Below are 25,358 nucleotides of genomic sequence, written 5' to 3'. Positions count from 1 at the left end.
AGCCAGTAGGCCTACATTGTTTCTCCTGACGATGACTAAACAGGTTTGATTCTCAGATGCTAGCTATCTGTTGTTTATCTGGCCTCTGAACTGTAGTTAAAAACTGTATGGAAATATATTTAAATTAGGGTCGCTATAAGAGTAGCAAGGAATTAGACCCAATGCAATATTATCATTTCAGTATGCATGTCTGATAAGCTTAGGAGGTATATTTCTCCTGTATAACCATATATCAAAAAGATCCAGAAACACAGTCGCCCTCTCTGAGCCTGAGCTCATTTAAGATGGTCTGAGGTGAAGTGGAGAACTGTCCTGTGGTCTGACGAATCAAAATGAGAAATTGCGGACGCCGCTTCCTCGAGCTACAGAGGAGAAGGACTATTTGGCTTCTTATCAGCACAGTTCAAAAGCCAGCATCCGTGATGGTATGGAGTGCATTATTGCACATGACAGGGGTCACTTGCACATCTGTGAAGGCATCATTAATGCTAAACAATATATACAAGTTTTGGACATTTCAGATGACGTCTTGTTCAGGGAAGGCCTTGCTTATTGCCAGCCCACATTCTGCACGTATTACAACAGCATGGCTCCATAGTAAAAGAGTTGGGGTGGTAAACTGGCCTGCTGCAGTCCAGATCTGTCACCCATTGAAAACATTTGGCGCATTATGAATAAAAAAATAGGATAAAGGAGACCCTGAACTGTTGAGCAGCTGAAATCAAGCAAAATATGCTTATGGATTCTTTTAATTGTCAAAACAAACAAGCATGGCTGCCGAAATGTGTTACTGGAGATCTAATATTGTGATTAACCTGATTTATGTTTTAATCTACTACTTTTTATCATATGATAGTAGCTGTCCAGTAACAGGGTTGGCTAGCCCTGTTATAAAGTGATAGTATAGGAAACATACTGTTAAACATTGGTTTAATTAAATGAATAGTCATTAAAATATCTAATTCACTAGGCTCTTGGTACAGTGGAATTATATGTAAATTATGAACAAATGTTAGTGTTTTAGACAAAGAAATTACTTCAGCCAGTTTAGTCTAGTGACTTGTCTTGCTGTTGGTGTCTAAATGTTTTTATATTGCATGAGCAAACTGACCATGTACAGTAATGCAGTCGTTGTTATAAAGACGGTTAGGGTCATCTCTGCTGCACTGGCTCATCCCTGTAGGTGATGGAAGTGGACCTCAGAAATCCGTGTAACAGTTTAGATGTACCTTCTCAGATCCACACTGTCTCACTGATCAATGTTCAATAATATAACCCTGACAAAAGCCACAGAACAACTTGATTAGGGCTAAATATGTTAATATGGCAGTTGGGTTGACAATTTAGAGTGGCTTTTTATTGTGGCCAGCCTATGTCACACCTGTGCAATAATAATGCTGTCTATTCAGCATCTTGATATGCCACACCTGTGAGGTGGATGGATTATCTCGGCAAAGGAGAAGTGCTCACTAACACAGTTTTAGACAGATTTGTGAACACTATTTGAGATAAATCGGCCTTTGTGTACTTAGAGAAAGATCTTTGAGTTCAGCTCATGATAAATGGGGGCAAAAACAAAAGGGTTACTTTATAATTTTGTTCAGTTTATTAACTGATGGATTTAAAGACCTTAAAAAAGAAGACAGGTGAAGCTTTTAGTTTTCCAGAGTGTAAAGTGGCGTTTACATAAAGAGCAACAATAATTCACCAGAAAACACTGGAGTGGCTGGTCATACTCTTGGTCGCGGAGTGAGGAGTGTCGCTGAGCAGATGAGACATTTTGTATGATATCAAGCAATTACTGTTTTGGGTGAGTAAAGGGCAAGAGTTGGATATTATTTGCACGCAGACTCTCAAACATTATAATTTTACATTTACATCAGTAAAACAAAAGCTGAAGGGTTAAATCGAATTAGCGTTAAAACCAAATGGGAAGGATATGTGGAACAGGGAGGGATCATAGACTGTATAAATAAGGGAGGGATAGGGAATTCCTGCATTTGGTCTACACTCCAGACCAATAGGTGGCGGTAGTGTACCGCAAATGGGGTTTGCAAAGTGGCATAAAATGTCTAAAGAAGAAGAAAGAAAAGAAGAAGAAGAGGATGAGGAAGAAGAAGAAAGAAAAAAAGGAGAAGAAGAAGAAGGAGAATGGCTGCCAGTGGAGGTTAGCGTTTCGTGATTGTTTTGGGTTAACGATTCAAACTTATTTTGGCACAAAAAGAAGTTATCTGATTTATAATAAATGATATAACCCCAGGGTTTACACTACGTCAAATGTCATAGAGACAGTGACGATTAATTGTCTTCGTATTACAAGTGAAGTTGTAAGCGAATGCAAAGTCTGTGCTGCCGGCAATCTAGATAGCTAGCTCATAGTCATAGCACCGATGTTAGCTCGGTCAGCCAGCTAAGCTTGGTAACGTGAAATTAGAACAAGTCATTTTAAACTATTTCAGCTTTCGTTTTTATGTAAGCTAATGATATTCTTTGCTAACATTTTATGTACGCCTTCGGGTGTCTTTCTTGCCTTTTTATTAATAACTGGTACAACAATGTGTAACTACTGTAGCTATCTTTTTCGCTAGTTAAATTGCTAGCTTGTATTATCTTCCGGTAGCTAAATAACAGAAAATTACTTTGTCTAGTTAGCTAGCGGACGTTAACGTGTCCACGTATTGGTGAAGAATTGTTATTGTAGCTAACTAATTACTTTAGTTGGTAACTTGGAAGCTCTGTCGCCTCAGCATAAGTTACGTCGTGACTATCAATTTTTCGAGCTAAAGTTTTGCTGTACAGATGTGACTGTTTTGACGAGTTTAGCCAGTTCGCTAAATGAAATGGATATGTAGTTGAACGCTTTATACATCCGCGGACTGGTAATGCCACGGACGGTTGCTTTGGTGCTAACTGCTGTGTGTCTCTTATCTCCATACTAGCTGGCTAACTTAAGAAAGTCCTCGTTTCAGATTACTTTTTGTCTATAATTGGTTTCCATGACACTATCATAAAATAGTGTCATGAAAATAAATATGCTTTTAGTCTCCACGTGTATTATAAATATTGTTTTCATTCATTGTAACATTACAATGAGTGGAGTCACTCGGTACAGTAGTCTTAGTATCAATATTTAGTAATGTATCCAAATATTGTGATGAATCGTGTTGTTCCTCTGTTTCTTTTATAGATGTAGGCAAGCTGTTACAAGTACAGAATGGGACATCTGCGAACACAACCTACAGTGGGGTAGACGCTATTCATGCCTGTAACATCCTTCAGCAGCTCAAAGCCTTGTATGATGAAGCACAGCTCACAGATATTGTAGTTGAAGTGGACCATGGCAAGACGTTTTCATGTCATCGAAATGTCCTTGCTGCAATCAGCCCTTACTTTAGGTTGGTCAGATATGTCCTTGGTTCTGTTTTATTTCTTTTTATATTTGTGATATTCATTTCTGTTAAGCATATTAATTTCACTTACTCAAACATGTCTCTTGGTTATTGGTTGACTCACTGGAGAGGGTGGAGCTTGAATTTCAAACTTCTGAATGCCCTTAAAGGGGACATTTGACCAGGGTTTGCACTTGTCTATGAACTTAACCCCTGCCCTAACTTTAATCTTAACCCGTAACTTAACCTTTTCAATATTATACTTTAATTGAGTGTCTTCAGCGTTGATGCAAGGTCCTCCCACTCCACTGAGTCAACTGATCAGATGATTTTCTGCCTTAAGAGCAGATCTGCCTCCAAGACATTGGAGTCTCCAAGAGTAGGTAATGGCATAAATGGACCTGGGACTAGGCTAACCTGAACTTGAAGCTTTTCTTTACATGTTATGGTCTCTTCCCTCCACAGGTCTATGTTCACCAGTGGCCTTACAGAGAGCAGCCAGAGGGAGGTGCGGATCGTTGGGGTGGAGTCTGAGTCCATGCACCTGGTCCTGGACTATGCTTACACGTCCAGAGTCACGCTGTCCGAGTCCAACGTCCAGGCCCTGTTCACGGCAGCCAGCATCTTCCAGATTCCAGCCCTGCAGGACCAGTGTGCCCAGTTCATGATAAGCCGTCTGGATCCCCAGAACTGCATTGGGGTATACATGTTTGCAGATGCCTATGGTCACCAGGAACTGAGGGAGCGCTCCCAGGACTACATACGCAAAAAGGTGGGTTTTATTTTAAGAACATTCTGAAAACAAGTTTTATATTCAACTATTCAAAAATGTTTACCAAACAGAGGAAAGCAGGTGTACTGTTTTGTCGCATTTTCTGTTGGACAATATCCTGGTAGGACCTTACCTGCTTGTTCTGTTTTGTGAAACATTTTGCAACTAAACATTGTCTTGTGGAATGACTACACCCCTTCTGTAGTTCCTTTGCGTGGCTGGGGAGCAGGAGTTCCTCCAGCTCACCAAGGAGCAGCTGGTGAGCATTCTGAACAATGACGACCTGAATGTGGAGAAAGAGGAGCATGTGTACGAGAGCATCGTCCGCTGGTTGGAGCATGACCGTCCTCGCAGGGAGGCCCACCTGGCTGAGGTGTTCTCTCAGTGCATCCGTCTGCCTCTCCTGGACGACTCCTTCCTCAGCCGCATCCCGCCCCTCTTTGCCTGTGCTCTCTCCAGGGAACCTGCTGAGGACAGGGCCCATCTCAACAGCACCAACGGCTGCTCCCAGCGCCTGGGCATGACTGCCTCCGAGATGGTCATCTGCTTCGACGCGGCACACAAACACTCAGGGAAGAAGCAGACCGTGCCTTGCCTGGACACCGTGGCCGGGAAGGTGTTCAAGCTCTGCAAACCCCCTAACGACCTGCGGGAGGTGGGCATCCTGGTGTCGTCGGAGAATGACATCTACATCGCTGGGGGTTACCGCCCTAGCAACAGCGAGGTGTCCATCGACCACAGGGCGGAGAGCGATTTCTGGCAGTACGAGCACGCGGGGAACCGTTGGCTGGCGCGCTCGCCCATGCTTCGTGCCAGGATCGGCTGCAGGCTTGTCCACTGCTGTGGGAAGCTATACGCTCTGGGGGGCCGTGTGTACGAAGGGGATGGGAGGAACGCGCTGAAGTCAGTGGAGTGCTACGACGCCAGGGACAACTGCTGGACTGCCGTCAGCCCTATGCCCGTCGCTATGGAGTTCCATAGCGCTGTGGAGTACAGAGATCGCATCTACATCCTCCAAGGTGAGTTGCAACAGTGGGGCCAGTAGATAACCTGGGAAATGGGAAGAGAAATGAGCTGGTACAAAGATGCAGTACGACTGGTTGAAAGTCTTCATTACTTATGCTGTTTGTCTTGACTCTCAGCGGTGCTCTTCTGTTTCCCCAGGGGAATACTTCTTCTGTTTTGACCCTCACAAGGACTACTGGGGCCACCTTCCCCCAATGAGTGTGCCCAGGAGCCAGGGCTTGGCTGCCTTACACAAGAACTCCATCTACTACATTGCTGGCATCTGCAGGAACCACCAGCGCACCTTCACGGTGGAGGTCTACGATATCGAGCAGAACGCTTGGTCCCGTAAGAGTGACCTACCCTTCGATCAGGCCACCAGCCCCTACATTAAGGCGCTGCTCCTTCAGGGCAAACTGCACCTGTTTGTCCGAGCCACGCAGGTCATGGTGGAGGAACATGTGTTCCGCACCAGCAGGAAGAACTCCCTCTACCAGTACGACGACGAGGCGGACGTGTGGACCAAAGTCTACGAGACGCCCGACCGCCTTTGGGACTTGGGTCGCCATTTTGAGTGTGTGGTGGCCAAACTGTACCCGCAGTGTCTTCAGAAAGTGCTCTGAGCGGGCCATGGGGGATGGTTTGCTCCCCCTTGGGAGGGAGTATGGTCCTGCTCGTCTTGTGCCTGGTCCTGTCCTGTGTTTGCACCACAAGGACTGTCAACGTTTTGTCCTGAGGTGTTAAAGGTTTAACATGATCAAATGGGGGTGCTTTCAAAAGACTGCAGTATTGGTTTTCTGTTCTCCAGTCAGCAACAAATACCCACACAGACGCTTGTTTTACAATATAGTACATTGAATCATAAGTGCAATTATCTTGTTTCCTGATCTTGTTTTTGTTGAGCCATTTTTTCCATTCTTTAAAAAAAAAAAAAATACATATATGTATGTTAGAGTTTTTACAATTGTTAGGCATGCAGTTGAGGGGTCAGACTTCGAAGTGACCTATTGATTGACCTGCTACGTGTCAGCATATAGTGAAAATGATATATACATAATTGTAGAGTATACATTCATACGGGTAAGATGAGCGTTGTTGCTCATTGGTAGGTTGTTAGCTCAGATTGAAGGATTTGGTCTATTTGACTCTACGGAGGCAACTTCTACTTCTGTATCCATCGTTTTGTAGGCTAACAATGAGTCTTCAGTTTGCATTGTCAAGTCTCTTGATCTCATCACATTGCATACATGTTTGAGTAACGCAATGCTGAGATGTTAAACCTGTCAGTGAAGCTACACATGTAATCTTTAGTCCATTTGCCTTTTTTTTTTTTGTATTGGCTGGCAATTTTCAGTAGACAGAATGGTGTAATTTAATTAAACTCATGAAACAGCCTTTAACTTACAGGGTGTTACCATCCTGTGAGTTCTTAGTTTGGGCAGGTATGTTCTGGCATGCAGTCAGCAGCAGGATATGTTGTCTAAATTTGACGTTTCTAACTTTTGGCAATGTCAAAAGAGTTAAATCTTTGCTAAAAATCATTGTCTATGACTAAACCAAAAGACGTGATGGGTGGCGGATATAGCTAGCTTGATTTCCCATGTTTTTCTTCCTTATATTTGGGGAGCCCAATGGGGCCCTTTTTCATCTTCTAGTTGAGAGTATGGGACTGAATACGGAAGTATGACATAGGACCACCCCACTTTCTTAAGGTGTTGTTCAATTTACATGCTAATTTCTCCCTACATCGAGCTCGTCTTTGTGAAAATGTCTAAGTTGTAATGAAGTATGCTAGGGATTCAGATCAATTTAGTGTTACTGCCATGCATGATGGCAGGTTGATATGATGCTATTTTATGGAACACATATTTTGCTTTTAAGAGAATGCCTTAGTTGTCAACCAATGTGCTACTTGGCTTTTTGCAGTTGGATTTATACTTTTGGAGTTTAACACACAGCTTTCCACTCGGAGCCAGTATCCATTTTGTTTGAGTCACATGCCAAAACCGATTGAGTTTGACTATTCACTCTCCACATTGGAGAAACAGGCATAGTGTTGGATGTGTGGCTGCCCAACAAAAGTGAGACATTTTAAACCGGTCAACAAGTTTTTCTTCGATATCAACTTAACAGAAATCACATGGAGTGAAGGGACATGGTTCACACTGATGGATTGATTTAGCCAAAGGGTCAGCAGCTCACTGCAGCATAGTGTGTTCAGTTTTTTGAGGGGGGGGGGGGGCAGACATGTCTGAATTACACGCTTTTGTTTGAAATAACCTACCTCTTAAATGCTTAAATGCATTTAAGAACATGTTTTGGTTCATCTGAAAAGTCCAATTTTCTAGTAGCAATAACTAAGGAAACTGATACATCGGTTTACCGTAGTAGAAGTGCATTAACTATTGTTTTCCAGCTTATTTTGGGTACTTACCTTTGCTAGGTGAAATGGCTCTATTGCTGTTGGTGTTACAGTAGTTTGAGCAGGAATGGAGTAGAGGTTGATGTGTAGCCTAACTTGGTGCAGATCCCAATGGATGTCATTGTGCCTATGGGGGTGTGGGTGGGTGGAGGCATCAGGTGGTTGTCCTGTGTGTTTAGCCAGGAATGGTTTTAAGTCTTACTCATTATTGCACTGAGTCACTCTTCAATGGTCTGTCACTGAAAACTTGGCCAGTCACCCTCTGGGACAGTGAAATACTAGCATGTGACCCAACTTCCATGCTATGGTTCTTATACATCAATCTGTACATGTTATGTGGAGACAAACAGAAAACTATTGGTGCTGCTTTTTTGACAATCTTGTATATAAGACATTGCAATATAGACTTTGGTGTTCCTTATGGAACTGCACCATTTTCAGTGACTTCAGTAATTTTCTCATGCAGGTTCCTGTGTCATCTTTGCACTACATACAGCTGTTTTATCACATTAAAGCGTTTCTCCAAAATCAACCACAAAGCAATCTTGGGAACTGCAGTTTCGTCTGCATATAATTTGAGATGGAGAGTAATATGGAGACCCACCATTTGTGTGGCTTTGTGGACATTGTCAACTTAAGAAAAGGACTTCAGATAATTTGGCACTCTTTGATCTGACCAGAGCAGTGCCCTGTAGAAGTTCCTTCAGGTGAGGAAAAGGGTCTTGCCTAAACTGAGTTGCATGGGAACCAGGAATGGACAACTCTCAGGATTTGTATTGATACACAGTACTGTATTTAAAATGTCTTGTTTTGTGTAATATACTGTACTAGACGTTTGCTGTACTTGCACAGTTTTTTTTAATTACTTTATTTCTTTTATAACTTAAAATAGAAGTGATTTCTTTTGTAATAGTCAGTCTTGTTTCTATTTACTACATTTAGTTGGATTCTGTTCTGTATTCCACTCAACAAGAATATACCTGCACATCATTTGATTTTCTTTTGGTTCAGTTTTGCTTACCATAACTTCTCAATAAGCATTATAGATCTGTAACTCCAATGTTACATGCATATCTCAGACTTGAAATACACCAAGCTTACAATGAATAAGCCAAACAATGTGCTTTCTGTGTAAGTGATAGTTGGCTTTGCGGCAATATAAATTCATCAAGATAATGGATGACTAGCAGTGGAATCTTCCTGTATTTTTATTTTTGTTTGCTGGTTTGTCAATGTAGGGTTTGGGCAATAGCTGTGGTTGAGCTCAACTGTGAAATTCACATTGCACATAATTTGAGAATAAAATAACGTTAAAGTATATTGTGGTGGCTGTAACGTTTAATAAATGTATCTTACATTCTGGTGACATTTTAGCAGAAGGTCGGACAATCCGCTGTTAAACCAATGCCTCATTGTCAGAGTTACTTACCAGAATTGATTGGCTAGGCTACATGCCTAGTACAAATTCCTGTTCTTTTAGGAGCGGATTTGCTGAGAAATTCTAATTCCGTATACCACCAGGGGGAAATTAGTTAAACACGTGTCTTGCGACTGAAAAGTACAATCAATGTATTTCAGGAACTTTCCACTGTGAACTGTGAGTTTACTGTAGATCTTGAGCTTTTCTTCGTCAAGGTAAGAGGTTTATTGCTTATTTCCTCGCCCCCTTTTTGTGTGTATTCGCAGTTGGCCGTGTACCAACCACATTTTAGTGCTTTAAATTATTTTGGGGGTAGCCTTACGCGAATAAAATCTGTGCTAGCTACTTAGCTAATAAAAACACGTTCTTGAGATTTTTTTCAATAAAATTTAGATGTTGTGGTGGATCTCGAGAAATTCATTTATTTTCACTGGCAAACCCCTAAGGTAGTCCTTTTGTTCACTCGTTTACATAGTAGGCGCGTGTCACCGGGTAAGGTAGCAAAAGAAGTGTCTACATGAGAACGAGCTGCGATTCTATAGCCGGAAAGTCAGTCCACAGCCTCAGTGTTTTTTTGCTGGACACTCCCGCATGTTGGCCCTTAGTCCTGCAAAGTAGGTGTTGCATATTATTTAATGTCTCGCATTCAATCATCAAATAAAACACTACACTAAAGGCAAAAAATTACACGATACACGTTTTTTTTTTTTTTTTGCAACTTGGGTTGTGGCTCCAAGAGAACAAATGCCGCTAGTACATTTGCTAAATTACGTTGCCGTGAAATTTTGCTGAAGGTGTTAATCCAGGGCTAATGTTGAGCGGGTATTTTTTAATGAAGATGTGTGCATCCAGTAGTTGAAGTGTGAATTCAGACCCTATGGCGTTACCCTGTACAGTTTTTGTAGATTTCCGCATCAACACTTCACAGAATATGGTCGTGGGAAGGCAGATATCGGGTGTTTTAAATCAGACACTGGGAGATTCCGTAGCTGCAAAGTCACAACTTTGAAACAAAATAGTTTTGTGTTTAGGGCTAGGTTTACAATGAAATGTTAAAAACCTTTTGTAGGAATAGGCTGGGTTTATTGTGGGTATAGATACCTAGCTACAAGTAGCTGTCATCACCTTCTTCTCTCGACAGAAATATGGCCCCCGCGTCTGCATCTTCTTTGGGGTACATCGCTCCGGACAGTGGTTGGGGATGGGCAGTGGTGTTTGGGGCCTTCATCTCCATTGGTTTCTCTTATGCCTTCCCCAAGGCCCTCACTGTCTTCTTCAAAGACATCCAGGTGGTCTTTGGTGCCTCCTACAGCCAGATAGCGTGGATCTCCTCTATTATGTTGGCAGCCATGTATGCCGGGGGTGAGTAGAAACACATGCAGCCAATAAAAGGATCTATTTCTGTAGAAATTACAGCCCTCAAATCATGTAATTGAATCATTATAAAAAGCATAGGGTACCTAATTACTGCCCTGTTGAGGCCTGGTATTGAAAAAAAACAATACCTCATTTTGTTGATAAACAATTTATTACAATGTGAATTTATTGCACTTGCATTTCACAAGCTTCAATAAAAAGCATAATACATTGCAATCATGGTGCAAACACTGCATTGAAGTTATTTCAATCAGATAACATTCCATATAGGCCTATATGTTTCGATTTACACCCAAAATATAGTGTAACCTAGAAAACATTGAGAACGTTCATGTGGTGTGCTGGCCAGATTGTTTATGTTTAAAACACTGGATTTTATCTCTGTTTCGTGTCTCTAGATACTGTTAGTGGATTCAGTTTAGCTAATTATGGATTTTAGTTTGGGATAGCCTGAACAATGTTGGTATGGTCTATCTAGGTTGAACAGTTCAACAGATGTTTTTGGGGGATTTATTAACAGTGGTTATGCAAATAACACTAATAAATATAGCAATTGTTGATAAGCATTGTGATTTTAAGTTGGGTGAAATTCATTTGGCTTGGTCTCTTTAGTATGACAGGTTTATTTTTATTAACGTAATCAAATACAATACACATTTGATGGTTTTTAGTTGGGATAATCTAAACCAGTGAAACAATGTTGTTTGGTCTCCAGCTTGAATGGTTCAAAGATGCAGTTTTAGAGTTAATTAACACTATGCAAATTATGATAATAGGTAGTGTATAATTAATGTTTAACAGAATTTCAGTTTAGGATAGCATTAAAGCTTTTGCAGTTGGTGTTATGTCTTGATTGGCCAAAAAGTCTGACCATTTTGAATAGAAACCTTTGCATCCCTGTGGTTCTAATTTAAAACCATGTAATAACTTAAGAAGGCGTATAATTACAAAAGTCAACATTGTAGTGATTGCTTGAATGGTGTAGGAGGAGATTCATCTCAAATGTTTGATTTAGCCTCCATTCAAGTCTGGTACCTTTGTATCCATTGAAATGCATTGGGCTATCATGAAAAAATTGTTAAATGGTTAAATGGTTAAATAAAATTGTGAATAATATCAAAATCATCTCTAGATTTTTGATGTACTACCAGAATAAATACAAGCATAAATGACCAAAAGACATCTGCGGTAAACTCTGATGTTTTAAATATATTTTTTCTGAGAAAATAGAGTCTGAGATATGCCTAAATTAAACTTCCTCGCTGGTCTGTGTACCAGTTTGCGTTGACTTGTAGTCTCGTTGCACTTGACCCTCACTGTACCCTACCCCACCCTAAACCACTCTGGACTAGGTACTACTGTTCTGTTCTCGTTCAGTAAGGTAAGGGGAGGAGGCAATATCACTGTTCAAAATTCAGTCTCGTTAATGTTATAGGCAGGTTTCTACACAGTGCACATTTAAGCAACCTGACCTGTGGCTGTATTTCGCTACCTAGTGTTAGGCTTTATGGAAGGTTTCGAAACAAGTTAATTGCTTTTGCACCAGACACATTTCTAAATACCAAATCACAAATGTGGATGTTTAAACAATCCCCCACCCCACTCACAAGTGTGGCAGGGCAGAGGCAGGGTATTCATTAAGGGAAATGTTTAGTTGGCCAATTGTGTGTTGATTGAGGACACAAACAATTGGACTGGCAGTTGCAAATGTTCATTTGTCTCCCCATTTTCTGTTTCTATGAGCATTTCTATATTCACACTTGTCAGTGTGTGCAGCAAGCCTTGATGATGCTTCCAGTGATGGATGACGAAACACAAGTGTTCCATGCCACAGTAGATAAAACAACAGTCTTAACAATCTGAGTTGTTCCTCAATGCCTGGGCCTGAAAATAGTAATGATGTGAAAAGGCACCTTGAATGAGTCGTTAGAAAACTGAGATATTCTAATAGAATGATCCAATTTGAAGTTTCAGGTAGATCCATCAATGGCTGCAAGGTTATAAGACGACAGGGAACCTGACTCACCTGCAATCACCAGCACAGATAATCCTGTGAATTATTCCCATGTGCCATGGCACGCGGCTTTATCATATTGTCCTTGGTACGGCTTTTGCAATGTCACCTAGTGGAAAAAAAAGACAGGGGAATATATCAGTTGTAGGTTCAGCACATTTGGGCTTCGCACTGTGTCCCAGTGGGACAAACGTGACAACATTTCAAGAGACCTGTGATTTAGGGAGCCAAGGTGATAAAGTTATAATGGGAGAGAAAATTGTGATGATGTCTGGGACGCCACCCTAAAGTGACATAAGATGGATGTAAACATAACTGTGCATCCCTCTTGTCCCATTCCTTACTGGAGTTAGCTTGGCTCGACGACTGTTCCTCACTGGAGTCAGCTAGGCTGGACAACCCTGTTCAAACAACGTTATGGGCCCTGCTCATATTGTTCTGAATTTAATAAGCCAGTAATACTTGTGGCATCATGTAGATTTATGAGTTAATTCTACAAAGCAACCTGGAATTTTACTTCAGTGGCGCATTGCATTTGGAACATAAAGAACATGTGTAGGGAATAGGGGTTAAGAGGCAGGCTATACTATACCAGTGAAATCCCATAACACAGGCTACACTATACCAGTGAAATCCCATAACACAGGCTATACTATACCAGTGAAATCCCATAACACAGGCTATACTATACCAGTGAAATCCCATAACACAGGCTATACTATACCAGTGAAATCCCATAACACAGGCTATACTATACCAGTGAAATCCCATAACACAGGCTATACTATACCTGTGAAATCCCATAACACAGGCTATACTATACCAGTGAAATCCCATAACACAGGCTATACTATACCAGTGAAATCCCATAACACAGGCTACACTATACCAGTGAAATCCCATAACACAGGCTATACTATACCAGTGAAATCACATAACACAGGCTACACTATACCAGTGAAATCCCATAACACAGGCTATACTATACCAGTGAAATCACATAACACAGTCTATACTATACCAGTGAATTCCCATAACACAGGCTATACTATACCTGTGAAATCACATAACACAGTCTATACTATACCAGTGAAATCCCATAACACAGGCTACACTATACCAGTGAAATTCCATAACACAAGCTATACTATACCAGTGAAATCACATAACACAGGCTATTCTATACCAGTGATATCACATAACACAGGCTATATTATACCAGTGAAATCACATAACACAGTCAATACTATACCTGTGAAATCCCATAACACAGACTATACTATACCTGTGAAATCACATAACACAGTCTATAGTATACCTGTGAAATCACATAACACAGGCTATACTATACCTATGAAATCACATAACACAGGCTATACTATACCTGTGAAATCACATAACACAGGCTATATTATACCTGTGAAATCACATAACACAGGCTATACTATACCAGTGAAATCACATTTTTCACATTGAGCTCCTGAGCTCCAGTCCTTTTGATTTGCATAAATCCCTATCTATGTAAACAAACAAGTTAGATATTTTTTTTTAAGCATGTAATCATTTTTGGACAATGGATATAGTGGTTTGAAAACACCATTAGTTATTTAATTCGGAGGAATTAATCATTGGCCATGAATGTGATTTGAAAACTGCTGTTGTTTGCCAAACTTTAATCCTCTTTATTGTTTACTAGGAATTTTCAATTATCACCCTCCTTGCATAGTCTCATTCCAGTACTGACTAGAAAGGCAGCATATTGAGATTTCAGTAATGGTGGCAACCTACATATTGTTTTTGATTGATGCTCCCTCATTCTTCTAATTAAATGAATTGTGGAGAATGATTTAGAGACTATTTAAATCTTCTGGTTTCAGCAGGGTACAGAAGTGGGTGTTGCATTGTGCAACCCTAAAGGACTGCTCTACATGTTCTCTGTGGCAGGGATACGAATGAAGGGTAAATTGAGACAGAATATAGAAGCCTGTTTAATTACTGATTGATTATCCAGTCATCAGAATAAACATTACAGTATCAGGAGTAATACTAATGAGTCCCCGGCCTGTTCTGCTCATGTAACAGAATGATCTTTTGTGACACAGAAGTTCCTGTGTGGACATCTGACAGTCAGTGTGTCAGGGGGAACATGCAGTTAAACTGGGATGTTTCAGCAGCGGTCTGTTGGTCAGATGTGTAACTCGGTTCAGGTGATGTATGAATGAGGCCTGGCAGTTTCTCTTAGTGTTTCCTCTCCTCTCTCACCCCTCTCCATTCCAGGACCCATCAGCAGTATTCTAGTCAATCGCTATGGAAGCCGGCCGGTGGTCATCGCTGGCGGAGTGATGTGTGGCATTGCCATGGTAACTGCTTCCTATGGCGATACCATTACGCATTTATACATATGCGTAGGAGTAATTGGAGGTACCCACTTTTTTCATTCATTTGATTGCTTGAATTTTTTATGTCAAATATGGGGAGCATTATTTATTCCTGAATCTGGAAAAAAAAAGGATTAATGAATTATAGATTAAACCTAACTTTAATACAGGTCTTAAAGAAAGACAACCAGGAGGATGGTCAGACTGATGGTGTGTGTGTGTGTGTGTGTGTGTGTGTGTGTGTGTGTGTGTGTGTGTGTGTGTGTGTGTGTATGTGTGTGTGTGTGTGTGTGTGTGTGTGTGTGTGTGTGTGTGTGTGTGTGTGTGTATGTGTGTATGTATGTGTGTGTGTGTGTATGAACCAGTCTCTCACCTGGGGCATATAGTTGTACTAGTATTCTTCCAATAGCACTAACAATGATGTCACTTTCATATGGTAATGAGGAAAACTTGCAATCTGTTTGGCTATAATTCACTATCTTTGTAGTGAATTCTACACATTGCAATGCATTGAACTGGGGGCTATTCAGTATATAAAAGAAGAAGAATTCTGTGTTTAATTCTGCTGCCAGCATTATATAATGCTGCTTGCAGAACGGTAATTAAACTTGTTTACTGTGCCACAAGACCAGCCCTGGCGGTGTTCCTGTGGGGTACCATCCTCCCAGCTGGGCTGGCGTGCTCTCTGTATGTGTCCTGGCAGGCAAGCCTCCTATATGGAGCACTTGGGGAACTGTGCAGGTGTAATTAGGACAAATTCCATGTGATTCCCTGAGAGCACGGCCACACACAGCCCCCTTTTCTATCCCGTAGACTAGTCATGGTCCCTTCACGGGACCGGCTGCCAGCCGCCACCAGCGAGACTCATTGCCCAGCCACATTCAGAGCAGTTCACTGGAGGATTAATAGAGGGAGAAAGTGGCGATGGGACCTTGTGTTCTAACCTGTCCGCATCCCCTGGCCCGATGAGACATAGGTCCCCCGCTCACATACACCTCTCCGGTCCTTTAAATGCTGCCACAGACAACCCCTGAGCATAAATGGTCATTCACTAGTTAACTTCCATCGGGCCTTCAATGCATTTACTCCTTTAGATACAATTGATTTCTCCTGTGAAAGAGACAAATAGACAAAGATAATATTCTTATTAGTGTACTTTAAAGAGCATCGTAATTAAATGAAGCTGAAAGTGAGATAATTGTGGACCAAAAGTCATAAGACAATGAAGATGAAAACGAATAAAATCAGCTCCTGTAGAGCTGTTATATCTACCCTGTTCCAAGTCTTGTGTTAGCATTATGTACTTCAGTATTTCTAGGAAGTTCCTTGGCTTTGGATGTTGTGTAGCTCAGGGCCTTGTTCAGTGTGGATGGTGAGCGCAGACATTCAGCGGAGTGAGGACACTTGAATAGAGCAGTAGGGCTGCTACCTCCAGCGCTTCGTATTTAAGGGGAAGTTCACCTATTTTTACATTGATCCCCTCTGTTACATTTAGATTTGAAAATTGGTCTTCAGCTGCCATTACAATGTCATATGAAACAGTTATGTTATATAACCCTCCAAACAAACTTGTTGCACAGAACCAAAAACCAGAACTGCATTAGAAGTGCTTTGTTGGACAAATCTTAACATTGACTGTCCCGAGTCCGCTGAGGTTTTCTGCGATGAATCAGGGCCGATAACAGAAATTGGATATTATGATAAGGTGTAACATAAGGCCAATTATAAAAATGGTTGAGCTTCCCCTTTAAAGTGGAGACTAATTTGGAGAAAAAGATGCTCATTTACAAACTGAAACACTACTAGATTGGAATTTGGGGAAAGGAGGTAGTAGTAGTGAATGAATTACCCTGAGTCTGTAATTTATTGCCATTTAAATGGAGAAATCATTTTTGAAATCATTCCAGCATGCCTTAATGAGATTTTAGTTGGCAATGAGATGGAACCGTAATGTGCACAAAGTAGAATTGGTCTTAATTTAATCCTGCACCGCCAGGCGTTAAGTTGAGGTTGTAGCCTATGGAAATGAACTTGTGAACGTGACTGCTCTCATTTTGTATTTCCTGCAGGGTTTGGACTATCATTTAACCTTCAGCCATCCCTGACCATCATTGGGAAGTACTTCCATGTCAGGAGGCCGCTGGCTAATGGGCTGGCCATGGCAGGAAGTCCAGTCTTCCTCTGTACCTTAGCGCCTATCAACCAGTACTTGTTTAACAACTTTGGCTGGAGGGGCAGTTTCTTCATCCTGGGAGCTTTACTGCTGAACTGCTGTGTTGCTGGCTCCCTCATGAGACCCATTGGTCCACATCCCACCGGGAGCCGACGAGCAGTCACCGCGCAGACGAACGGAGCCCAAAAGAGAGCTCCCGCGGACGTGTGTGAAGTCAAGGTGAATGGACACAGCATGCAGCCGGAGAAAGGCTGTATGGAAAACTTCAACAAGTTCCTTGACCTCTCGCTATTCAAGCACAGGGGCTTTCTAATCTACATTGTGGGCAACACGGTGATGTTCTTTGGGTTCTTTGCCCCTGTGGTGTTCCTGGCCCCATATGCCCGGAGCCAAGGCTGCGATGAGTACTCCTCCGCCTTCCTTCTCTCCATCATGGGCTTGGTGGACATGTTTGCCCGGCCGGGGACCGGCTTGATAGCCAACACCAAGTGGATCAGGCCCAGGATCCAATACTTCTTTAGCTTCGCCATCGTGTTTAATGGCACCTGCCACCTGCTGTGCCCCTTGGCCAGTGGGTATGCCGGTCTGGCGGTCTACTCTGGATTTTTTGGCATAGCGTTTGGCATGGTGTGTGCCCTGCTGTTTGAGACGCTCATGGACCTGGTGGGACCTCAGCGGTTCTCAAGTGCGGTGGGACTGGCCACCATCATAGAGTGCTGCCCTGTGCTCCTGGGACCGCCTATAGGAGGTAAGCCTAAATCCCCCCTGTCTACTTCTCTCAAGTCAATACTCAACCTCCTGACAATTCAGAAACCGCTCAAAGCTACAGCTCCGGTCGAAAAGGAAGGTTTATAGTGAGGAACAGAAGGGTTCAAATTAAGAGACCACTGCAAATTGAACGCTTCTGTTCCTCACTCAAAACTTTCCTTTTGACATTTTTGGAAAGGAAAGAATAAGGTGCTGTGGTTTCTTCATTTTTTCCGGAGCTGTATACCATAAAAGCAGGACAACCACTAACTGACTGATGGTCAACACCCTCCTTCCTGCTCCCCTAAGACCACTTACCGACTGTCATTCAGTACACGCCAGCATTTGCCTCCCTGCTTTACTCATGCACTTGAGAGAAGGGAAAGTCCTGCTTTTAGAATACATTGGGTAAGTGAATCAGAAAATGTATTTGTGGCAGGAATAGCAGCTTGTCGTTTGTTCCTCTGTTTCTGTCGCTGTGCTCTTCGGTCATGGCCTTGTGTGGCATGGCGTTGGAGGGGAACCAAACTACTTTCCAGGGTGTCATTACTGTAAGACATTCCTGCAGAATTGGATTATCATCGGTGAGCAGGGCAATCCGGAGCGCGCGGCCTGCTCGGAGAAAACCAGTAATTGGTCATGGTTATTTAGTGGCGTAAATAAGCCAGTCCGCTCCGGCTTTCAGGGCACGCCCGTTAGAGGATTTGTCCTCCACACATATTATGACATTTTGGAGCTAAGAAGCCTTACATGCAATGAAGGTCTTTCTGTGAATCTTTCTCTTTTTGCCACCTTGGGTCTATAGTATAGACCTCTATTGGCACATCAGCGTAGAGAGTTAGTTATTTAAGCAGTAGAAACCTTTAAGTTGTGGAAACCATTGTGGTCACCTATTTCATTTGATTAGCTGAACATGGTTAATGGAGAAATATGTCACACTATTGACATCAATCCTCGTTAGCGAGCACAATCTAGTACACAATACTATGGAAATGATGCAATGAATCTGTGAAGTTTGAAGGTTTAGTAGGCGATTGTCCTATCCCCAATGTATGTAGCGTAGTGCTGAGGAGAAACCACCAGGAATCACAGTCCAAGGTTAGTCTGACACTTGTCCAGCTCATTTCTTCTTTTCACAGAGTGTTTCACAGGACCATGTCCTTTCATGCTCTTGAATGTGTAATCAGAAGTCACGGCACCCATTTTCCTGAGATTTTCAGGGACAGCACACATTTTGAAATAACTTCATCTCCCACAGTAAACTTTCAATTTGATCTAATTCATCACAGAGCAACTGAACAAAGAAATCCTAAGATTCCTAAAATTCCATTGTCTGAAACATTCCATTGTCTGTAAGTGAGATCAGGTTTGTTGCCGTTCTGTGCTGCCTTCTGATGCAGTGTCAATGTATGGGCCTCCTGGTTGTTTGCTGCCGCCCCTGTTCTGATGTGCTAATTTAATGGGTGGTAAATAACCACCCCCACCCGCGCATTGATGGGTCCTCTCCAGAGGGCAGGGTCTTTACATTTCCCCAAGTCTCCTCATTACGGCCTCACCGGGCTGCGCGGTGCCTACGCCCAAACCTGGGGGTCAGCCTAATTAGGAGGAAGTGAGGTAATTGGTGTAATTAGCCTTTTGCTTTCTGTGTTTAATGAGTCTCCGCTCAGACTTCACTCATTAGAGGCCAATACCTATGCCATAATGAAGCCATGAATACATTTAAAAAAGGGGTGACTCCGCCAGATGGACTTAATTACCGTTCAGCCAATCAAGGGCTGCCTTAATGAGGGTGATGGTCACCTGCACACGCCCACAGGACAGAATGCCATCAATCAGACTGTGCCCTGTAGCTTTTATATACCGGACCGTGGGCAAAACGCCCCCCCCCCCATCCCCCACTACACACGGGCACATACGCGTCATTGAAAATTGACTCATTAACACCAGCCTTCTAATTGGTTTAGCTCATCAAAAAACGGTCTGTCCGTTTAACAACTGAACTCTGTGTTTATGTGTGCTGGCTTGTCTACTGTTGACTTGCAGCCATCAGTAACTCAATACAGAGAGCAATAAAACGCAGTGTCGAATCGCACAAACAAGCTGAAGCTACAGAAAACGCGTAACATAAAAAACACGTGTGCCCGGTTAAATGGTTAAATTGTGCTTTGTGGTGCCCTGAGTCCTACTTCCCAAAGGGACATTTTCAGTTGTGTAGCGGGCGACCATAAACCCCCCTTACAATGGCCCGGGATATTATACTACCATTGATTAATGTAGCGGTAGTTCCTACAGACATGTGACATCCTGATCCTGCCGCTCGTTATACAGTATGCAGACAGACAGGCGGACTGGCTGATGATTAGATACACACTGAGGAAGCTGGGTGAAATGGGGAGGACTGCCGATCGATCCAGGGAGAGAAAGGGGGAGGTGGAAGGCTTAAAAAGCTCTAATCTGATATAAACTACATTTGTCACTTTTCTTCTGAAGCAGGGTGGATTTTGATAGTTTTCAGAATGGGCATGGCCACACTCCTGATTCGTTCTAGTGCTGCTGCTCAAATTGCCTTCCCAGGGAGGCAAGGCGAGTGAGGCCAGGTGTAATGATCGTGTGTCGTTTCCCGCATGTCTCCAGTAGGACTGTGCTATCTTTAAGAGCTACAGAAGCGTTCCAATGTTGCACCTCCTGATTCACCTTGTGGAGAGAGATGGGGAAAGGCTTACCGACCAATAACAACCTGTTAATAGGGAGATACTAAACTTGGGGGATTTTGTGGATTGAACTTTTCATCTGATACGGGGAAAGGTGACTTGGTTTAACCTTGTTTAACATCTCCCCTCTACTGCTGTTTCCCTACAGGGGCCTTGGTGGACACCTTTGGTGACTACAAGTACCTTTACCTGATGTGTGGAGCAGTGATGGTGTTGGCAGGAATCTTCCTCTTTATTATGAACGTCTACAACTACAGGATGCTGGAGAAGGAGGAGAGAGAGGGGGAGAAGGGCTGTGAGAGCCAGGACAAGGAGCTGGGGCTAGGTCTGGGGGAGAGGGGAGAGCCCTGGTCCGAGGAACAAGGAGAGGAGCCTGACGCTAAAAAAGAACAAAATGCAGAGGAAGATGAAGCTAGAAACAAAGGAGACTAAAGACAAGCTGTCCATACTCCAGGTTTTACAAGCACACACTAAAACTGTATTTCACTGATGTCAATTTATCTGTGTATAGGCCTACCTCATTCCCATTACCTATTTTCTGGAACTAATCTGCTCCGGGGCCAGTTGATTCACGGCTCAACCCCTGGCATCTGGAATGAAATGACGGAAAAGGACTCGAGGACCAATGAAATCAGATTCTGTCCCTCTCAAATATTGAATCATCATTAGAGGAAGACAGATTATGAAATATTTTATTTAAATAAATATTTTTCATGTTAAATGTAGTCATATTCTTTGTTATGACCTAATGCATTTGAAAGTTGACGCACAGTAAACATTTTGTATGTACCATTAACCTATTTCATGGTTGGGAGTAGGGCAAGTTGCTGTGCATTGACAAGTAGGCTATAGCAATCATGGGTAATAAAGAATAAAAGGCACTGTCCATTTCACCCATTAGCCTGCTGATTGAGCGAAATGCATTTAGAATTCAGCACCTCTGGTGGTACTTGCTAATATTAGAAATAGTTTGAAGTTTAAAAAGAAATTCTATCTGACAATGCGTATCTTTCAATGGAGATTATAGTGTAATAGAATACTATATTCTAGCTGTTATCACTAAGTTAATCTTACCAGGCGGTAGTGATTACATATAGAAATATTAGCTAATGAAATATCTCAGTTGTTTAATCTACAACCAATGTTTTGGTGTTCCTTTGTTTATCAGCGTCGTAACAGCAGGAGAGGGAGGTGACAGTCAGTCGGCCGCAGACAACGGGCAGATTTACCATGCAGCCATGACTGTTTGTAGCTCTGCCCAATTTTTCACAGCAATTAGAAAACTGCGTAACAAGTTTGAAAATGTCAGCGCTAAGGGCTTGACTAGCTAATGAAGCAAGGCCCGGATGTTCCAGACTAGCGCCCCTGAGCCCCATGCGGTCTCTGACACACTCAGCAAATCACTAAGCCAATACATTTGAACCAACAAACAAACACACATCAGCCCAGTGATCCCAGCTCAAGGTCTTGGGACATGGCAAGGTGGAGTATGCCCCAGAGACCGGGGGGTGGCCGCTGACACCAAGGTGTGTGTTCCCAGAATGCCCGAGGGTCATTGTCCTTCATGCTCTCTCTCAGAACAACACTAGCTGGTCTCTGGTGAGCCCAGAGGGGCAGTGGGTTGACCATGCCACACAGGGTTGTTGGAAGACGGGGCAGGGCATTTTAATATTGCAGGAAAAGTATCATGTTTTTGACATCCTGTGTTTTAGGTATTATTGTCCATGTATGATCAATGTGTTTTTTTGCTGTTGTTCAGATTAAGCTTTGATAACGGAATTGGCCAGTCATAGAAGAAATAATACATGATTAACTTTTAGATGACGATCTAAAGATAGAAGATATTGTGATAATATAAAACATAATACAAAACACTGATTGACAAGTCACATTGTGTCAGTTATTTTTAAGAGCGAAGTCACAGCAAGAACATCCTATGTTTTTGTCAGAATATATAGATAGGTCGCTAGGTGTTTCCCTTGATCATAGTGATGCTGTTCTATGTTGTGTAAAGCAGAATTCTCACCTGATGTGTTTAGAATTGGCTTGCACAAAAAGCACAGTGAAGACGGTGGTGAGATAGAGGGCTTTAATAATCCCTTAGGGCTCAAAGAGCACCACCATCTATCAGCAGTAGAAATTGAATGGATCGTGTTTGCCAGAGCTTCTCAGATTAGATAGCCAAAGATGTTGTGCAAGTAAAGCTGCTAAATTGGTAGTGGAGCTCACAACACCATGGTTGAGGACCAAAAGTATGAAAGTGTAAGTTGCGCTGGATATGAGTGCTAAATTACTTAAGTGTAAATGAGTGTACTCTGCATGTTGGCAGTTTATGAAACAGAGACTAAAGTGTGTTATAAAATGCTCCAAAACCCTGTAAAGAACTCATTTCACCAGACTGTCATTCTAAATGTCTCAGAACTGAATTTATTTAAAGAATTGTTACCACTGTGCCATAAATCCCTGTTTGAATGATGCTGTTAACAACAAAAATGCATATGTGGTTTTACGAGGGTGGACATTTTTTGTAGTTCAGAGACATCCTTTAAAATAGGATTCTGATGTCATAAATTTGTCTGGAGTTTTAGGGACCATTTTCTAAGCATGCGGTGCAACACAATTTAATACATTTAGTCAATGGTGAATGCTGATTCAACAAAATGTCTATGTACCTACACTAATATATATACTATTTATATTCTAGTGTGTATATATATATATATGTTGGGGATCAAATTAATGGACAGAAAGAAAAAAAATAAGGCCAAATTCAGAAATTGGTAATCATATGAAAGTGAGTTCATCAAAGACTACTAAGGTCTGACAAAATGCTTTTTTAAATGTCAGAATACTGTGTATCTCCATGTGTACCGATTATTTGACATTTTACCATGAAAGAAATGCCAGGTGAGATTGTTTTGACAATACAGGAGGATGGGCAGAAACTTTGCTGTGACATCAGAACTACCAACTATGCAAGTCCTTTTTGGAAGCTGCTTTTAATGTAGAAAGCAGACTATTGTATGATTAAAGACACTGGACACTCTAATATTACAGCAAGGGGTTTTCTTCTGACCTAATTTTTTTTCACCATTATATTACGAGAACTGATTGTAATTTACAGCAACAACCTGGAAGCTGTTAGGCTTAACTGTCTTGCCCAGGGACGGAATGACAGGGTGTTTCACCTTGTCGGCCTAGAGATTAGAACCAGAAACCTTTGTGGCCTGACTCTGTTGACCACTAAGCTGCCCCTGTCGTCTGATGTTTTACATACTGCATTGTTTTCTATGGGACATGCCATGCAGCAGGATTAGGTTTCGTTTCACGCTGTCAGGGAACCTTTAGTGATGGATCCTGGGTCACTGGTCTTCTTTACACAATCCAACTCTCCATGTTATCCATCTCCCTCCAGCAGACCTTCCTTCACATGTTCTCTATTCAAACCAACATTTGACATTACTCTTTCGGAAACAGCCCTCTGTGGAATAAAAAGAAGCAGCAGTTTGCCACTGTTCAGCAGTCAACCACTTTGAGATAGACAGAGTGAGCGAAAAGGAGGAGAGGTACATAGGAGGCGTTGGGGGGGGGGGGGGGTCTGTAAGGCTGGAGGAAATATTGAAACACTATTTCATTAGTCAGTCTCTGTCCCATCCACGGACCAGGGGAGGTAATGAAAGTAATTTAACGTACATCTATAATTAATTTGCTCTCTTTGAGAGGCTGCTAGCGATTGGTCTGTGGGGCTGAGCTTGAGCGGGTGATGGAGTGTGTTTATTACGGGTGTGTGAAGGAGCTTGCGTGTCTGGGCACAGGGTCACTGACACGGTAATTTTGTAGCCATCACTCCAGCACTAGGGTCAGACACACAGTTTCCTGAAGACAGATGAGATGGGAGTCACAGCGTGGGGCACAGCCTGAAGCCAATGTTCTACCACTGTCCCAGTGTCTCTCATTCTCCCTCAATGTGAGCACACACTTCTTATCCTCCACACCTCCCCTCTATGTCCCCTCTTTTACTGTCTCTGCTGACCACCTCCACACCTTCCTGTTTACTGTTCCTTCACCTCCACACCTCTCCTTGTGCTTCCACCTCCTCACCTTGCCTTTACTGTTCCTCTATACCACCTCTGCACCTTGCCTTTACTGTTCCTCTATACCACCTCCTCACCTTGCCTTTACTGTTCCTCTATACCACCTCCACACCTCCCTTTTACAGTCCATACATACTCCTTCTGTAAGGTCTTCTGTCTATGATGCCCAAGCCTTCGTCTGTTTATTTATTTCTACGTTCCTCTTTCTCCCAGAAACTCACTTAATGCTCTTCAGGAATTTCTTTCTTAACCACAGTCCTTTTCTCAAACAAAGTTCAAACCAAACTGCCCTCAGTGCTGTTTCCTTTGAAACTCCCTGCTCTTTGAATCCTGTCTTTTCGAAGAAAATGAATGTTCTCTACATCTCTTACTGAAAAACCCAGACTCACACATATGCATGCACACCCACATTCTTTTTTTGCTCTCGTACTTTCTCGCCTGTCCGTCCCTCTACACTGATTGAGGTTCTGTAAACAGATGTGGAGTGGGTCAGTGGGTGGACGTTGCCAGGAAGGTGCCCACATGTCTGCTTTTAATGGGCAGCATATGGAGAGGATGATTGATGAGTGTGGGTCCCATGATGACAGGTGCTGAGTCATCTGTCGCACTGACCCCCAGCCCAAAAAAGGCCAAATCAAAGGACACCTTCAACCCAAACCCACACACACACACACACACACTGTACAGGCACTGGCATATCACAGCCATACCACTTCACTTTCACTCCTTAATTTCCTCTTTTTAATTCCCCACTCACCCACTCATTCACATACATTTATAGAAATCTCTTGTTCTTCTACAGTCGGAGTAATTTGATTTCTGAGCAGCATGTGACGTATGGATTAGGATATTCATG

General features: G+C 42.4%; 2 protein-coding genes across 4 annotated transcripts; both read left to right on the top strand.

Moving 5' to 3' along the window:
- Positions 1 to 2,151: 2,151 nt before the first annotated feature.
- kbtbd8 (kelch repeat and BTB (POZ) domain containing 8) lies at positions 2,152 to 8,906 on the top strand. Of its 2 annotated transcripts, XM_010881797.5 has the most exons (5): positions 2,152 to 2,167; positions 3,188 to 3,395; positions 3,855 to 4,161; positions 4,367 to 5,180; positions 5,326 to 8,906. In XM_010881797.5, exons 1-5 carry the CDS (start codon positions 2,152 to 2,154, stop codon positions 5,787 to 5,789), a joined length of 1,809 nt encoding a protein of 602 aa, XP_010880099.1. In that variant the 3' UTR covers positions 5,790 to 8,906. The 2 variants fall into 2 exon arrangements, with proteins under 2 accessions (XP_010880099.1, XP_019911357.1); XM_020055798.3 differs by lacking the exons at positions 2,152 to 2,167; positions 3,188 to 3,395 and adding an exon at positions 3,413 to 3,772.
- A 69-nt stretch (positions 8,907 to 8,975) lies between these two features.
- Positions 8,976 to 23,373, top strand: LOC105017298 (monocarboxylate transporter 2). Of its 2 annotated transcripts, none has more exons than XM_020055799.2 (5): positions 8,976 to 9,223; positions 10,150 to 10,370; positions 14,677 to 14,759; positions 16,847 to 17,698; positions 20,557 to 23,373. In XM_020055799.2, exons 2-5 carry the CDS (start codon positions 10,210 to 10,212, stop codon positions 20,838 to 20,840), a joined length of 1,380 nt encoding a protein of 459 aa, XP_019911358.1. In that variant the 5' UTR covers positions 8,976 to 9,223; positions 10,150 to 10,209; the 3' UTR covers positions 20,841 to 23,373. The 2 variants fall into 2 exon arrangements, with proteins under 2 accessions (XP_019911358.1, XP_010880098.1); XM_010881796.4 differs by having other exon boundaries at positions 14,677 to 14,820; positions 20,557 to 23,372.
- The last annotated feature ends 1,985 nt before the right edge of the window (positions 23,374 to 25,358 follow it).

Source organism: Esox lucius, chromosome 17 (genome assembly GCF_011004845.1).
Source record: "Esox lucius isolate fEsoLuc1 chromosome 17, fEsoLuc1.pri, whole genome shotgun sequence".
Taxonomy (NCBI): domain Eukaryota; kingdom Metazoa; phylum Chordata; class Actinopteri; order Esociformes; family Esocidae; genus Esox; species Esox lucius.
The sequence above is the reverse complement of the archived record's forward strand: the minus strand, read 5'-3'. Positions and strand labels throughout refer to the sequence as shown.

Excerpts from the sequence above, each read along its gene's own strand:
- kbtbd8 (XM_010881797.5), top strand. Across the intron at positions 4,162-4,366 it reads AGGACTACATACGCAAAAAG|TTCCTTTGCGTGGCTGGGGA; the intron begins GTGGGTTTTATT and ends CCCCTTCTGTAG. Across the intron at positions 5,181-5,325 it reads TCGCATCTACATCCTCCAAG|GGGAATACTTCTTCTGTTTT; the intron begins GTGAGTTGCAAC and ends CTGTTTCCCCAG.
- LOC105017298 (XM_010881796.4), top strand. The coding sequence starts at position 10,154 with ATGGCCCCCGCGTCTGCATCTTCTTTGGGGTACATCGCTCCGGACAGT. Across the intron at positions 10,371-14,676 it reads GGCAGCCATGTATGCCGGGG|GACCCATCAGCAGTATTCTA; the intron begins GTGAGTAGAAAC and ends TCTCCATTCCAG. Across the intron at positions 17,699-20,556 it reads CCTGGGACCGCCTATAGGAG|GGGCCTTGGTGGACACCTTT; the intron begins GTAAGCCTAAAT and ends GTTTCCCTACAG.